Consider the following 16,142-nt stretch of genomic DNA (forward strand, 5'->3'; position numbering starts at 1 on the left):
ATGTGATGGTTGTATCTTGCCACTGGAGAGCTCGGTCCTTCCCAAGAGCATGTGAAGCTCTGTGATTTCTTCCTGGCCGGTGGGTAACTAGGGCTTCCTCTCTTTACACTATTCGATTCCTCCTTAAATTATATGCTTGTCTGATGCATAACACCATAATATTTTTGTTCATGGAAAAAATATTTATTAAAAAACAACGTGGTCACAACATCTGTTAATTCTTAAGGAGACAACGTTGCTTTTAAATCTTGAGCCATCTTTGTTATAAATGATTGGCTTACTGCTATGTGTCCTTCTAAGTCAGATATATTTTTTGTCCAGTTTAATAAATGACTAATCTTTTTGAAATATATTAGATCTGTGTATTTGTATTCATAATAGTTTCTTGGCAAGAAGGGAAATGATTAATTGGTTTGGGGTAGTGTAAAAATTTGGCATTGGCCTTAAAAAATGAGAGCTTTCTTCATAAGGCAGATATTTCATCAAGGAAAATTGAATTGGGCAAAGGGAAATATAGCCATTAATCATATACTGAATCCTAAGACATGAATTTTAAGTGGTCAGTTATGAACAAGATAATTTAATGCAAATACTGGCATGTTTAGTTATATATACAGTAATTCTTCAAACTGATTGCTGCCTATGTTGCACATGGGTTTACTGGGGACCAAGATGTCAAGCAGCAAACATTAGGTTGTCCTAAGTAAAGAATCAGCAGTGCTGTGTTTTTCTCTCCTGTGCAGTAATTTGTCAGGTTTTATTGTCTCTCTGAATTATTGCTCCAACATGGCCATTAATGACACTACACCCCAATACCGTTTGTATTTTGTGTACTCAGAATAAGTGAAAAACATGGAATCAGTTCTCATTTTAAGAATGATTTTCTAAAGCAGCTCCTGTGATGGTTTCATCTACTGAGTAGTTCAAAGTTTACTGCTTATCTTTTTTCTTTTCTTTCTTTAGAGCTTATTATTGCTTGTTCCATTTCTCCAACTTTCTGCTTCCAGCTGGATGAGATGGGATGACACTTTGTGTCATTACTTACACCTTAAGGTGTTATTCAGTTGGTTTTACTCAGAATTCATCAGCTTGGAGTACAGAGAACAGCTATGCCCAAGAAAGGAAATGTCAGCAGTTGTTTCACATTCTGAGCAGCTTTTGCAAATGTCATTTATATTTTATCCTTCGTGTATAAACTACTAACACTACTTTTCTCAAGGTTTTATCTTGTACTCTGAGTATGCTATACACTAGTAGGTTTCAGAGTAGCAGCCGTTTTAGTCTGTATCCGCAAAAAGAACAGGAGTACTTGTGGCACCTTAGAGACTAACAAATTTATTTGAGCATAAGCTTTCGTGGGCTACAGCCCACTTCTTCGGATGCATAGAATGGAACATATATTGAGGAGATATATATACATATGACAACTCCCACCTTTTCATGCTCTCTGTATGTGTATATATATCTCCTCAATATATGTTCCATTCTATGCATCCGAAGAAGTGGGCTGTAGCCCACGAAAGCTTATGCTCAAATAAATTTGTTAGTCTCCAAGGTGCCACAAATACTCCTGTTCTTTATACACTAGTAGTGTCCAATTTGTAGCTGAGGGACCACTTGAGGCTTCAACTTCAGGCCTTGAGAGCAAGTCTGTTAGGAAGAAAATTTGTATGGAAGTGTGGTTTCTGAACTGTGCCCTGCAATTTTTAAACTGAAATGTTTGAATCAGGCCTGACACTCTGGACTGGAGGTAGAGGGCAGTGCCTCCCACCTCTTTCCCTGAAGCCTCAGGACCAACTCTGATGTGAGCAAGGAGCACTATGAGTAGTTGCTGATATTGTCCCTTATCCTGTTCCAACTACTCACTAGCTGTCCTTCTGCATCACAGTAGAGGGAGGTCAGAGTAGCATTAGCTCCTCCTTTGCCTGCTTACCTGCCAAATTGTAAAATCTAAGATCTAATTTAAGAAGTAATGTTTTTGAATATAGAACTTTATAACTGTTCCAATTAAATATTTACTGTAAGCTGTAAATTTTGGGAGAGTAAGTTTGTAAAATATTTTAAATTCCTGTGGAACAGTTGGGTATATTTAGTCTGGGTTTGCTGTAATTATTTCCTACTTTAACTTTTATAAGAATCTCTTTTGCACTAACATTGCTCATACCTAGATTATGACAAATTGAGAGAGATTGATCACTGTATTTAAGAAATACAATTACTTTTGATATTTAGTGATGCTTATAAAGCAAATGCTCTTCTCCTTAAATCAGAAACACTAAATGGCATGAGCAAAAATATCTGTAGAGATTTCTGTGAAAAAGTATGATCTCAAAAATCCATTAACTATATTGACTATTGATTTATTCTTTCAACATATTTCTCAAATAATGTTCTCATAATCAATGTAGTTGTTTGCCTTTGCAATGACCTGACTGGTAATAAACTATTGAAAAAAAGGATTGAAGGTTCAGTGTATAAATATGTAGAGTTATAACTTTGGAAAATGAACCTTCATTCACAATTGCAAACTGAGATAAATATATATCTAAATATATCTCTATATGGATACATGTACATAAAATTATGGGCAACTCACATTGGTGAATTAACATATGAACTGTGCAACTATGAAGAAATCTTGTTACTTTCAAAGGATGTAACAGTCATGAAATGAGTTTGGACAATCTAGGTTTCTGTTTATGCAAATTTGAATACAAGTAACTAGTCCTTTTGTTGCTGACTGGTTTTCAAATATTTAAAGCGGTCAATTTTAGTTCCACATTCTAGTCATGATTACCTTATATGGAGGTTCCTAGTATGTAGTGGGGAGGGGACACGGAGAGAAAGATTAAAATCCTTTCTTTAGTATTTTACAGTGTGTATACTGCATGCAGATTTGGTCGTCCCATCTCAAAAAAGATACATTAAAATGGAAAAGGTACAGAGAAGGGCAGTAAAAATGATTAGGGGTATGGAACAGCTTCCGTATGAGGAGAGATGAAGAAGACTGGGACTTTTCAGCTTGGAAAAGAGATGACTAAGAGGGGATATGATAGAGATCTATAAAATCTTGACTGCTGTGGAGAAAGTGAATAAGGAAATATTATTTACTGCTTCACATAACACATGAATTAGGGGTTACCCAATGAAATTAATAGGCAGCAGGTTTACAACAAACAAAAGAAAATACTTCTTCACACAACGCACAGTCTACCTGTGGAACTTGTTGCCAGGGGATGTTGTGAAGGCCAAAACAATAACGGTTTAAAAAAGAACTAGATAAGTTCATGGAGGATAGGTTCATCAATGGCTATTAGCTAGGATGGGCAGGAATGGAACACCATGCTCTGAGTGTCCCTAGACTCTGTTTGCCAGAAGCTGGGAGTGGACGACAGGAGGATAGGTCACTCAATGATTGCCGGTTCTATTCATTCCTTCTGAAGCACCTGGCATCGGCCACTGTCGGAAGACAATATACTGGGCTAGATGGACCATTGGTCTGACCCAGTTTGGCCATTCTTATGTACCCAATGAATTCAGCTTATGGACTCAAACACTGAAATGGGGGCGGGGGGGGGGAGGTACATAATTTAGTCCATCATCAAACCAGTGTAGGATTATTCCTTATTTGTGCAGTCTAGATTTAAATGACAAAAGTGAATTGGTAAATTAAATAATACTGATTGTGAAACAGTAATCTTGGGTATTACATATGAAAAATTAAGGTAGATGTTTGAGGTATTCTAAACATCATTTATGTTTTGAACACATTTAATGCTTGTCTCTATTCAAACAAGTCCTGTATAATATATATATGTTTGTTGTGGATTGTAGGAGTATTTCTCATATTCCCAAACCATGCCACTTTAAATCTCATCCTTCTTTCATTTGTAAGGAAAGGAGGAATAATTGCCATACCCAGACATGTTTGTTATTTTGAGGCTGCATCTGCTGTTTATCTAAGTTCTCTCTACAGAGGCTAGAGCTGACATATTATCATGTCTTATAAAAATCATGCATGGCTTGCTATTGTAGCTGTATATCAAAAAGAAAACCAATATACTGATTAATTCTGCTTAGAAAAAATATTTCTAAGTTGTGCTCAATAAGCCTTTAATGTAGTAAATTACGTACTTTTGTCACTATAACCTTTCTATTGTATTTTTTAGGCACCTGTCAGCTAGGAATGCAAAAGACAAACATAGTTATGTAAAGAATTCACAGTTTCCAAGAAGTTTCAAGTTTTTTCTGTGTTAAGTTTATGAAGGAAGTTGTTGAGAGGGGAATGCAGGTTTATCAAAAAGATGGGACTACAATTGTGATCTGAATACAGTTAGACTTGGTTGCACAGCTGGCATCCTGCTTTGAGGGCACTTTGTCCCTGGTGCTGCATTTGACATTTCCGACTTTTTTACAAAGATCCAGAATGGTCTTTTCACGACAGTTATCTAAAGCTATGCCTCAGTGAGATGAGAAAAATATTTTTTATCTCTATGGAGCTGGGTTGGATTCCAACTGGTGACCTACAGTTGAAAGGCATCTGCCAGTCAGACATCATAAACCTATCTAAACAACACTTCCCTTAGCAAGGTAGACACGTTAAGGCCCAGTTCAACATGGTTTTTAAGTATGCATCAAACTTTAAGCACGTGTAGTACAATTGACTTCAAGAGGACTACTTGCATTCATAAATTTAGGCATGTATTTAAATACCTTTCTGAATCTGGACATAGATTTGTTGACTAAATATTGCTGTTGGATCTGTGTTGCAAATATGCACCTATAATGAGTAAGTTGCAGGGCCGGCTCCAGGCACCAGTACAGCAAGCAGGTGCTTGGGGCGGCCAACGCAAAGGGGCGGCACGTCCAGGTCTTCGGCGGCGGGTCCCTCGGTCCCTCTCGGAGGGAAGGACCCGCCGCCGAATTGCCGCCGAAGAATGAAGCAGCGGCGGTAGAGCTGCTGCCGAAGTGCCACCGATTGCGGCTTTTTTTTTTTTTTTTCCGCTGCTTGGGGTGGCAAAAACGCTGGAGCCGGCCCTGGTAAGGAGAAATTATTCTATAGATGTTGCCTAAAATTTTTAACCTTTCCAAATTAATAATGTTACACAGTACATAAATTGTATCTTCATTATTTCCTCACTGTTGTGAAAAAGGCCTAATTTTAACAGTGAGCTCATTTCAATACTCAGGAGTCCTTGAAGTTGAAATAAAGTATTAGTGTTACTTAAAGTCAGCTAAGTCATGTAGTTGTTACATAAGTTTGTGTAATGGAAATTCACTGAAATGAAATTCATTGTCATAAAACTTTTCAAACATTTCAGCTTTCCCCCCCCCCAAAGTGTAGTCGATATTATGAGGGCAAAAAAACATTCCTCCTTTACTGATACTTCAAAATGTTCTATTATTAATAGTGTGTTGTTGCATTAATTTTCCAGATTTCACTGTAGTCTGATCCAAATGTTTTGTCAGGGAATTAAAGTAATGAATCATAACTTTCTCACGTGCATCATGTATTTAATATATTAAGTCTAACATGTAACAAGACTGATTACATTACTACATGTGTGAGGGGCACATAGGAATTTAGAGAGGCCCATGTTCCTTTAAATACATTAGCTTAATGAACTGTAAAGATAAAGATGCTCCACAGGGAACATGGTGGTTTTCCTTTTCCATTTACTGATTTGAAAATAATTCAAGAGCAGGGCAAACTCTTTTCTCATAGAATTCTCTTTTGCTGCCTAATGGAGAGGTAGCAGGTTTGGGGACTGAGGAAGAGAAACAGGGGAGAAAGCTTTGTAACCTGGGTACATCTTCCCCCAGATGAAATTAATCGTATTATTAGACAAACTGCTTCAGCAGCTGGCAAAACAGCAGGAACACGTCGATTCTGCTTCCTTGGTTACAGGGAGTGATAGTACACTTGACCTTCAGAGGAGCAGGGTCACAGAGAGGGCATTTTTAAACAATTCTGTCTGGTTTCAGTGATTGGAATCTTCACTAATGGAACCTGGATGCAAATTCTGTGAATAGATTGTAATTGACCTCTGTATTCTTGTTGGATTGTTTTGGCCTGAGAGGTTTGCTGAGGAAAAATGTAAATAAAGCTGCAGGAAGGATTTGACACTGTAAGTACTAGAGTCTGTACAAAATATAGCTAGGGAGCGCCAGGAAGCAAACAATACAAAGGTTATTGAAGCACATTTTCTATCTTCTTTTGAACTATGTATATTCAATAATTTTGCTTAAAGAAATCTATTTTTGAAAAGGCCTTTTACTTAGCAAATGGATTAATTTCAGAGCAAATGTTAGTTAAAATATTTAGTGATTACTTTTAAATACTTATTGATTAAACATGTTTAAAATGTAGTATGTTGAAGTTTCTTACAACTTAAGGCCTGTTTTGTTTATTTTATCATCTACTGATAGACTTCTAAATAATTGTTAATTTTTCTTTAAAAATGACAAAAAAATAGAAGTCCTTGATTTTTTTAACTCATTTTCATTCTTTGCATAATAGATTATACCTACCTTACTTAAAGTTGGTGGATTAGATTTTTGCTTACAGTTTATACAGCTTCTATTGTGGCTGCTTTAAACATGTGGTACAAGTTCCACAGTGTGTGATGTCTTTTGCACTATAAATTTGAATAGTGAATGCTAGTTATGATCTCATATCTTAAAAATAAACTTAATATCAAGCAAAACTGTTATTTGTCTCAAATAAATATTCACAGACCTTTTTTGTTGAGAATATTTTTCTCATATAAGCTGAATTCTACTTACAGCCAAATACCGTAGAAAAAACATTCTTGTATAATAGCCCTATGAAGAGAAGCTGGACAGTTTCTGATAGTAACATTCCTTAAATCCATTCAAAAAAGTTATATATTTTTAGAGTTGTATTTTTTTCAATTAAATATTTAAAACTTGTATAGTTGTAGCTAATTGGTTAGGGTGGTAATACAGCATTTTAGTGTTATACATTCTAATTCTTTGTATGTGTGTGGTAATGGTTAGGGGAGAAACTAAGCTTTAATATAGGAAGCTGCTGGATCTTTTCTCAATCCTACAATTTGATTATTTCAGAAAAACTAACCTTTTGTGCTTCTGATTCTCTAGTACACATGCTGTTCTGCTGTCAACCATTAACATTTCATTGAAATCAGTGGAATGGTAAGAGGTGTCTGGTATATTCCGTAGCACAGCAAGTGTGTTCTGTAGATGCACCTGAAATGTTCAGCTATTGTGAGGTATATAAAATGATCATTATTTCATATGGCATCATATAGATGAGCCTAAAGAAGCTGTACATTAATAAGGACATAAAGAGAATCCTAAAATATAAGATAAACATTCAGACAGCAATTAAATAAACAAAATATGCAATATATCCTTTATTGATAAAGCATACATTTTTTCAACATAAGCTTTTGGGACCAAATAGTGTTTTGTTTTTCAGGTTAATCAATTTAGGTGCATAAATATTTTTCAGTTTCTGAAGAAAAATGAAAATGACACATCAATACATAACTTATGCAGTGGTTCTCAAAATGTGGTCCACCTGTGGTCTACAGAGCCCTTATAGGTGGACACCTGGCTGATCATATTGTACTAGCTTTCTCCTTGTTGCCATCTGTTGAATTTTCTTTAAAATAGTTAAAAATAATTCCCATAAATACTTACTAATGTTGCTTTTTCATATAAACAATCCCACAGGGAAATTATGTGATGATGCTGAATAGGTGAGATGGTCTGCTATGCGCTATACAATACAGAACACAAAGACTGACCCTGCCCCAAAGAGTTTACAGAGGAGTTAACTCTAGTTCCTGTTTGCATAGTGACATTATTTCATGCATACCTCTGCAAATCCCCATACATTAGGGCAAGAGTAGACTCCAGGTGCTTTTGTGGTCTAAGGTAATTAAAATACTTCAAAAAGGATTAGCCTTCCACAGGTGAGGATGAAACAGCTAAAATATCCTAACAGCTAAAAATTAGGTCTTTTAAAATGTGTGGATCTCAGTTAATGACTTGGCACGCAGGATAAGGAAATTACTGTTAAATTAGATCTTCCAGTAGCCTTCTGATACTAACAGTTAAATTTTTGTTGGTCAGACATCTTGTTTTCAGCTATAGGATATACTATATCTGCCAGTGATTGAGAGATTCTACTAATTGTATTCCCCTTCCTACAATTTTGTGCCATTGAAATAATTATATGAGATAATTATATGAGGTACTGTCTTGCTCTTTCATGATTTAGTTTATTGGATTTGACTTCCACACTACACAGTATTACCTAGCACTACAAGCACGAAAGAGTGAAACTGCATGATTCAGTTAATAGTAATGTTTATTTTAACAGGTTTGTCTCTGAGATATTATACAGTAATGTCTGACTTGTGCCTTAAGTTCTTTTCTTTTGTTTAAATCATAGAGTAGCTAAGCTAATTCTTTGTGTTAACCACAAAAGGTCACAGAAGGTTAGAACTTTCTATACAAACTTAGTTTATGACTAGGTGCCTAGTTAACTGTTCTCCAGCAATGCAAACTTTGATCAACAGGTACTTCTGGGATTGCTTGGTAAAATTTGTAAGCTTGATGTTTTTGGACCTGTCGTCATCACTTAAATTGAATAGATTCATATACTTCAATTTGGAAAATCAATGGTTTTATCTCCAAGTAAGATCATTCAGGGAGATAGTGAATCCAAGAACAAGTCCCAAAACTACAAAAATAGTGTTTAATTATTCTCTTGAGGATTTCCAGAAAAGACATTTCCACTCAGCATTGCTAATATGAAGCCGTTAGGGTCAGTCATGCACTGTAAATACAGCATTACAGACTCTTACATCAGGACAATATAAATGTGTGTTTAAAGACTGTTTAAGGGCTGGTCTACACTGGGGGGGGATCGATCCAAGATACGCAACTTCAGCTACGCGAATAGCGTAGCTGAAGTCGAAGTATCTTGGATCGAATTACCTGGGGTCCAGATGGCGCAGGATCGACGGCCGCGGCTCCCCCGTCGACTGCGCTACCGCCGCTCGCTCTGGTGGAGTTCCGGAGTCGACGGTGAGCACGTTTGGGGATCGATATATCGCGTCTTAACTAGACGCGATATATCGATCCCGGATAAATCGATTGCTACCCGCCGATACAGCGGGTAATGAAGACCCTAAGAAACCCCATAATTTATAGAATTTTATTAGAAGAAGGGATGGACTGACATATGATTCTGAGTTAATCAACAATTCAAAATCTATGTGATAATGTTTGTGACGGGTGTCATTTAATATCAGGATAGACTTAACTAAGAATCCCAAGCTTTTAATTAATTAAGATGAAAGAACAGCTATCAGAAGGGCAGAGTTGTGGCCAATTTGTGCCTCATTGGTTTAAAATAAATAGATATGGCAGAAACTGGATCTTCTGTAACCCTTACTATTTAAGTTAAGTATGAGGCACTTATTATGGTTGTCTATCTTGTCTATTTCTATGGCCCATATCACCTTAGTATCTGAGTTCCCTAACTGACTGTTTAATTTGTATATTAAAAGGGATTTTTTAAAATAAATTATCATTTTGTATCACCTGTAATAATAATCTACAGTATTAGTTATTCAAATTATGCCGTGTATATAAAATCTATTGTCAGTTTTTCTACAAAAAGATAAAATGAATCAATAACAATATTAATTTACTCTCAATAAAGCATGTGACTGAAAAAAGTAACCATGTTGCAGACTATTGATTTGACAGATTGTAATGACACCTCTGGAGCTACTACATTCTGTTGTGTAAATATTTATTAACTAATTAAAATTATATTAATTTATCCTGAGAAGTTGTTACAATCTTTAATATGAAAGCAGTGGCCTCACATCTATATAAAATCTATATGTTAACAATATTGTAAGATTTTTTTGTGGAAAATATTGTTGCACATTCATGATATGTGATTTTCTAATCAAATTATCACCATTGTTTTAAATTTTCTGATAATAGGCAAAGGCATTTGTCCACATCATGAATTATTGATCTGCAAAATTTAAATGTAAAATAGAGCCAATTTTAGCGAATGCAGCACAAATAAGTGTATGTAATGTTTGTACTAAAATTTTCTATAATTTGGAACTAGCTAAAGGAATTTTTGAAATTTTTTACTTAAAGTATTTTAACCTGAAATATTTTACACTAACTGTAAGCCAGGGGATTCAGTCCTGCAAGCCATCCAAGTGTAGAATTCCCATTGATTTCAGATGGCATCTTTTGTGTGGAAAGTTTGTAGGGCCAGGTCCTGAATTATATACAGTATATATAATGTTTACACAATGGCTGTTAACTTTATTTGGGCTTAAACACAAATAGGCTTGAAAATGTTTCTACAGCATCTTCCAAATAGTGAGGAATTATATTTAGATATAAATGAGCCAAGTAAGATTAAGTAAGGTGGTTTTTAAAAGGCCCGGGGGGGGGGGGGCCTAGAACTGAAGCAAATCTTAACAAAAACAGAGTGTTGGATGGCTCTGGGGATTAGTAATGGCATACAGCATCTTTTATCTGTAAGTTGATTGTGACTGAAAGTCATTACCATCAGATAGCCTCTTAAGTGGCCTTTGTGAAATCCATTTGGAGGCCTTAGTCTGTTTCCTTGTGGGAAGGTGTCTACCTCAAATAACCAACGATCAAAATCAGTACTAATTGTTTCCTCTTGTTGGCAGTTGCATCAACAAGGGTGAAGATTGAATAGGACATGGAGACTGAACTTTCGTGTTGTGATGGTTCCGCCGGGTTGGGGTTTAATCACAATTGACCGAGTTGTACATGTGCAAATTTGCATTGCCTGTGCTGTATCAGTTCTGTGGACTAATAGAAGTCTTCAAGATTGTCAAGCCAACATCTTTCATTCACTCTTACTTGAGTTAAAGCCCTCACCCTCAAAGTCTTCTATGGGACATTCTGCCACCAACATCCTAAATCCTACATATCCTTCTGAGGGTCACAAAATTCCTAGAGTCTGATTCCAGTTTATCCAGGGTCTTCCAGGGATGGAGACAGCTGCACTTCCTAAGCATCCATGGGGCATCCTTCAGCCTCAAACAACTGTATTTAAAATCAATTTCTGCTCTGAAAATTAACTGTAAAAATAGCACTTGTTATGAAACTGATCTGCTTCCTGCATGTATCCAGAGTCAGATCTGCTTTGTCACTAACGTGACAAAAATAGACTTATGCTGCATTTTACACCTGTTAGTCCTGCAGCAAGGCCAATGCAGACAGGTATTGTAGAGGGAGATGGTATCTGTTTGTTTTCACACACCAACAGAATTGTTAACTGAATTCCAATTGGAGGGTCAATTTTTACCCTCAGTTACATCTGTGAAACTCTCACTGAGGATAATAGTAATTAAACATGTAACTAAGGAGATAAATTTGCTGCCTAATATTAATTTCTGGTGATGATATGTAGGAAGGTAGGTCTAAGTCTACAGCACCGATAATTAGTAAAAAGCCAACTTTTTACACTTACATATTGAGCAAACAATAAAATTCAAACTTAACTAAGTCATTTTTATAGAGTTACATATCCAAACACTACTGTACTGTAAATAAATGTCTAAATAACACTCACTGCAGTTGAAAATTGCTCTCACAACAGCTTGGAAAATGAGGCTGCCACTTATTCCAAGGAGGCTACATAGTTTAACTAGATATTATGAGAGACTTTGGATTGACCACATAAGATCAGGGAAATAAAAGGGATAAATGCCAATTTGGGCAGATTCGAGGCATGTGGACTGCCCCAGAACATTCTCCTCCTCCTCTACCGCTAAATACCTTTTTATTTAGGTCCAGGCTAAGAGTCAAGACACCTCCTGGCTCCCAAGGATATTTTGGAGCTACATAACAAAAGGTAGGATGGAGGAATGGAATCTGAGACAGAAAGGTCTTTCTTCTCCATCTCCAACACTGGAGAGGGTGGCTTTAAAAGCATGGTCTAGTGCAGTGGTTCTCAAACTTGTACTGGTGACCCCTTTCACATAGCAAGCCTCTGAGTGCAACCCCCCCTTATAAATTAAAAACACTTTCAAATATATTTAACACCATTATAAATGCTGGATGCAAAGCAGGGTTTGGGGTGGAGGTTGACAGCTCGTGACCTCCCATGTAATAACTTCGTGACCCCCTGAGGGGTCCCGACCCCCAGTTTGAGAACCCCTGGACTAGTGGATAGAGCAGTGGTCTCAAAACTCTGCACTCTGCAGGTCACTAACCTCTGTATGCCCAGCTTTCACCATCTGTAAAATAAAAGTAACAATACTTGCCTATCTCCAAAGGGTTCTTGTAGGATCATAGCTAATACTTTCAGACTTGGTTGCCTAAAATTAAGCATCTAAATCCATATTCAGGCACCTAACTAAAAGCCTTAAATTTATTAGATACTGAGCACTCAGCCATTCCCACTGACATCAATGGGAGAGTCAGCCACTCGGGCCTCTGGAAAGTTAGGGGCCTGAGTATTGAGTAAGGTGTCTAATTTTTGGCAAACCAGGCTGAAAATTTTGGACTTCATTGTTCATAAAACATTTTAAGATCCTCAGATGAAAGGTGATATATTAGTACAAAATATCATTACTAATATGTTGAAAAGCTTTATTTTAAAAAGAAGCAAAAAAGATTTATTGAGTAAATAACTGGAAGTTGAAAAAAGATATGTTTTTTTCATTTCAGTAATAGTGACCACACTGTTTAAATTGTATTCCTCTTCTGAGAAGCATGATCAAGTAATATTATACCTAGACTTGGAAAGATTAGATTTTTACTGGTAACTGTCTGTAAACATCAATTTCACACCGTACACATACAAACCGATGAAAAAATATTTAAATTGATATTAATAGAAACTTACTGATAGACAAAGTAAGAAAAATGCTGCTTGACAACTTAATAGTTTGATTTAAGGGTATTATTTTACATTGTATATGTTGACATATGAAGTTGACAATTTCTGTTTTAGTGGTTATACAGCTTTAACTTTTTGACTCTCAGCGTCTATTGTCATTAAATAATTGTCTGACCTGCCCATAATTTCCTGCAACTGTGAAAATGTAAATAGATAAAAATTGAAAAAATGCTTACTATCCATAATTTTGCACAACTGTGAAAATTAAAGTAGATACAAATAGAAAAATACTTAAAAATAAACATTGATATTATCCGTCAAAATAATAAAAAATAAAAATTGAATTCTGCCAATTCTAATTATACAGTGATTGATCTGTAGTATAATAGATTCATTCTTGCCAACAAAAACGTACTCTGACAATTCAGTGGAAGCAGATACTAGTGTGTTTTAGCTACTGAAACCTTTTCTGATAAGTCTAGAATCCATGATGGAATTGTATAATGCTTAAGATAAAAAATGTCCACTATGTTATAACTACATGAAATGAAATTTCTATCTTGTTATTTACAGGTACAGACTGTTCAGACATCATTATCTGAATCTCCAGTGATGACCAGCCCCTCTCAACGCATCCAAATTATTTCTACAGACTCTTCTGTAGCTTCACCACAGCGCATTCAGGTAAAATCTTTAATTTAAATAACTCAGTCAATGGGGCCCTTATTATGAAAGCAAACCTCATTCAGTTATTGTCCAGTACATAGCCATGTACAATATGTTTGAAAACTATAGTGAGCTCTTGTTTTTAATGTACCAGATATCTTTCAGTGATTAGAATTCAAAATGACCTCTACAAAATGGAGAATTGGTATGCATTCAGCAAGATGAAATTCAATAAAGATCAAGTGCAAATTACTTCACTTAGGAAGGAAAAGTCAAATGCACAATTACAAAATGGGGAAGAACTAGGTATGTGATAATACTGATGAAACGGATCTGGAGGCTATAATGGATCACAAATTGAGTATAAGTCAACAATGTGATGCACTTGAGAAAAAGGCTAATATTCTGGGAAGTATTAACAAGAGTGTTGTATGTAAGACATGGGAGGTAATTGTCCTGTTCTACTCAGCACTGATGATGCCTCAGCTGGAGTAACATGTCCAATTCTAGCTGCCACGTTTTAGGAAAGATGTGGAGAAATTGGGGAGAGTCTAGAGGAGAGCGACAAAACTGATAAAAAGTTTAGAAAACCTGACCTGTTTAGAAACATTAAAAAAACTGGCAATTATTTAGTCTTGAGAAAAGAAGACTATGGAGGGACAGACTTCAAATATGTTAAAGGCTGTTATAAAGAGTACTGTGATCAATTGCTCTCCATGTCCACTGATGGAAGACAAGAAATAATGGGTTTTATCTGCAGCAAAGGATATGTAGGTTAGATATTAGGAAAAACTTTCCAAGTATAAGGGTAGTTAAGGTCTGAAATAGGCTTCCAAGAGAGGTTGTGGAATCCCCATCTTTGAGAGTTTTTCAGAACAGGTTGAACAAACACCTAGTCTAGGTCAGGGATAGTCTAGGTTTACTTGGTCCTGCCCCAGTGCAGAGGGTAGTACTTGATGACTTCTTAAGGTCCCTTCCAGCCCTACATTTCTAGAATCTGTGATTCTATGATTGTCATTTGTAGATAGGCACTGAGAGTTGTTCTGTGGTGTGTATATATATATTTTTTTTACCTGCAGTTTTTGCCTATATATTCCCTCTAAATCTAGGAAAGGAAAATTCAGACAATTTATGCCTCTTCACTGTCTTACTCTCTAGATTCTATCACTGTGGAAGGATTCTCCTTTGCAGACATATTTCTGGTTAAGTAACAATAGCAAAAAACCTTTTTTATCTAGCAGATCTACAATATCAGTATATATTTCACCACCTCATCATAAGATTTATATTTCCTCAACATGTATGACTGAAGAATACTAGGACATTCTGAAGTTCATAATGCAGATCCTCCCAGCATAACTTTAGTTTTGGCCCACGTGGGCAGAACAATTAATCTTGTTCCTCAGATCTCTACTACTTCTAAAAGAACTACCAGTCCATGCTGAGGGAGAATACTGGAATGGGAAAAGAACAATTCCCATCTCTGTAAATATGTACAGGCAACATCATAGAGGTATCAGTCTTGACCCCATAGACAAGATTTCAGTGTGACTTCATTCTACCAGCTAAGATTTTCAATATAAAACACTGTGATGGCCAGTAAGAGCTCTGTGGAGCAGCAAGATAGCCCAGAGATCTTTTGCCTAGTGAGCTCCTTAATTATCATAATTGGCTGTTCCATATGCTTAGATTTTTTTTAAATGATGATGATAATATGTTTATTTGATAAGGATTATGTTTTCTGAGCTACGAAACTTTATTCACACAAGTGGTCAGATTAGCATAGAAGCCTTAACTGTAAATTAACTACACACACACACACAAAATAGAAGAAATCTCAGCTATAGTCATGAGATGGAATGCTTTTAATTTTCTGTCTCTAGTATTGTGTGAACAACACCAAAAGACAAGCCTGAGAGCTTAAATTCATAACTCTGCTAGACACTAAAAATGATGGACTCAACAGAGACACTGGATTTATGGTTTATTACAACAATCTCTAGCCCACTAACCTCCTCTTTTTGTCCTATGACTGCAGAGTTGTTAATGGGCCACTCTACCTCTAATGGTCCCTTAGAAAATGTGCTAACTACTTATGCTAAACAATCTGTTCCACCTTGCATTTAGCTGTGACACTCAGAGTACTTTCCCAGACCCAAAGAAGTGTTGTGTTTGCTCGGAAACTTGTCTCTCTCACCAGCAAAAGTTGGTCCAATAAAAAGATGATACCTGACCCCCTTGCCTCTCTGTCTCTAGTATTGACCAGAAGAGGCTAGTTTCACAGTTTACTAATACGTTTCCCTTTTTCAGAATGGATGAGTTTGATCTCATATAGTTTTCCAAAGTATTTTTACTTTCACTTTTAATTCTTTAAGTGAGGAAACTTTATGATTATATCAGATTAGATTTTCTGTGTATGTGTACTGGATATGTGCTTGGTCATACATAGCCATGTACAATATATTACATATTTTTCACTTAGGTGAACATAAGAACCTTGGTCATTATACTTAATTGGTATTCATTTTATACTATTCGGATCACATAAGAACATAAGAATGGC

General features: G+C 36.1%; 1 protein-coding gene across 1 annotated transcript in view; it reads left to right on the top strand.

Moving 5' to 3' along the window:
* The window catches only part of NR2C2 (nuclear receptor subfamily 2 group C member 2), a 42,772-nt gene that overhangs the window by 1,434 nt on the left and 25,196 nt on the right, over positions 1-16,142 (top strand). Inside the window, exon 2 of the mRNA XM_065407610.1 lies at positions 13,487-13,597. Within this exon, the coding sequence (XP_065263682.1) occupies positions 13,487-13,597 (111 nt within the window). The remainder of the gene's footprint in view (positions 1-13,486; positions 13,598-16,142) is intronic.

Source organism: Emys orbicularis, chromosome 7, assembly GCF_028017835.1.
Source record: "Emys orbicularis isolate rEmyOrb1 chromosome 7, rEmyOrb1.hap1, whole genome shotgun sequence".
In the NCBI taxonomy this organism is placed as follows: Eukaryota; Metazoa; Chordata; order Testudines; family Emydidae; genus Emys; species Emys orbicularis.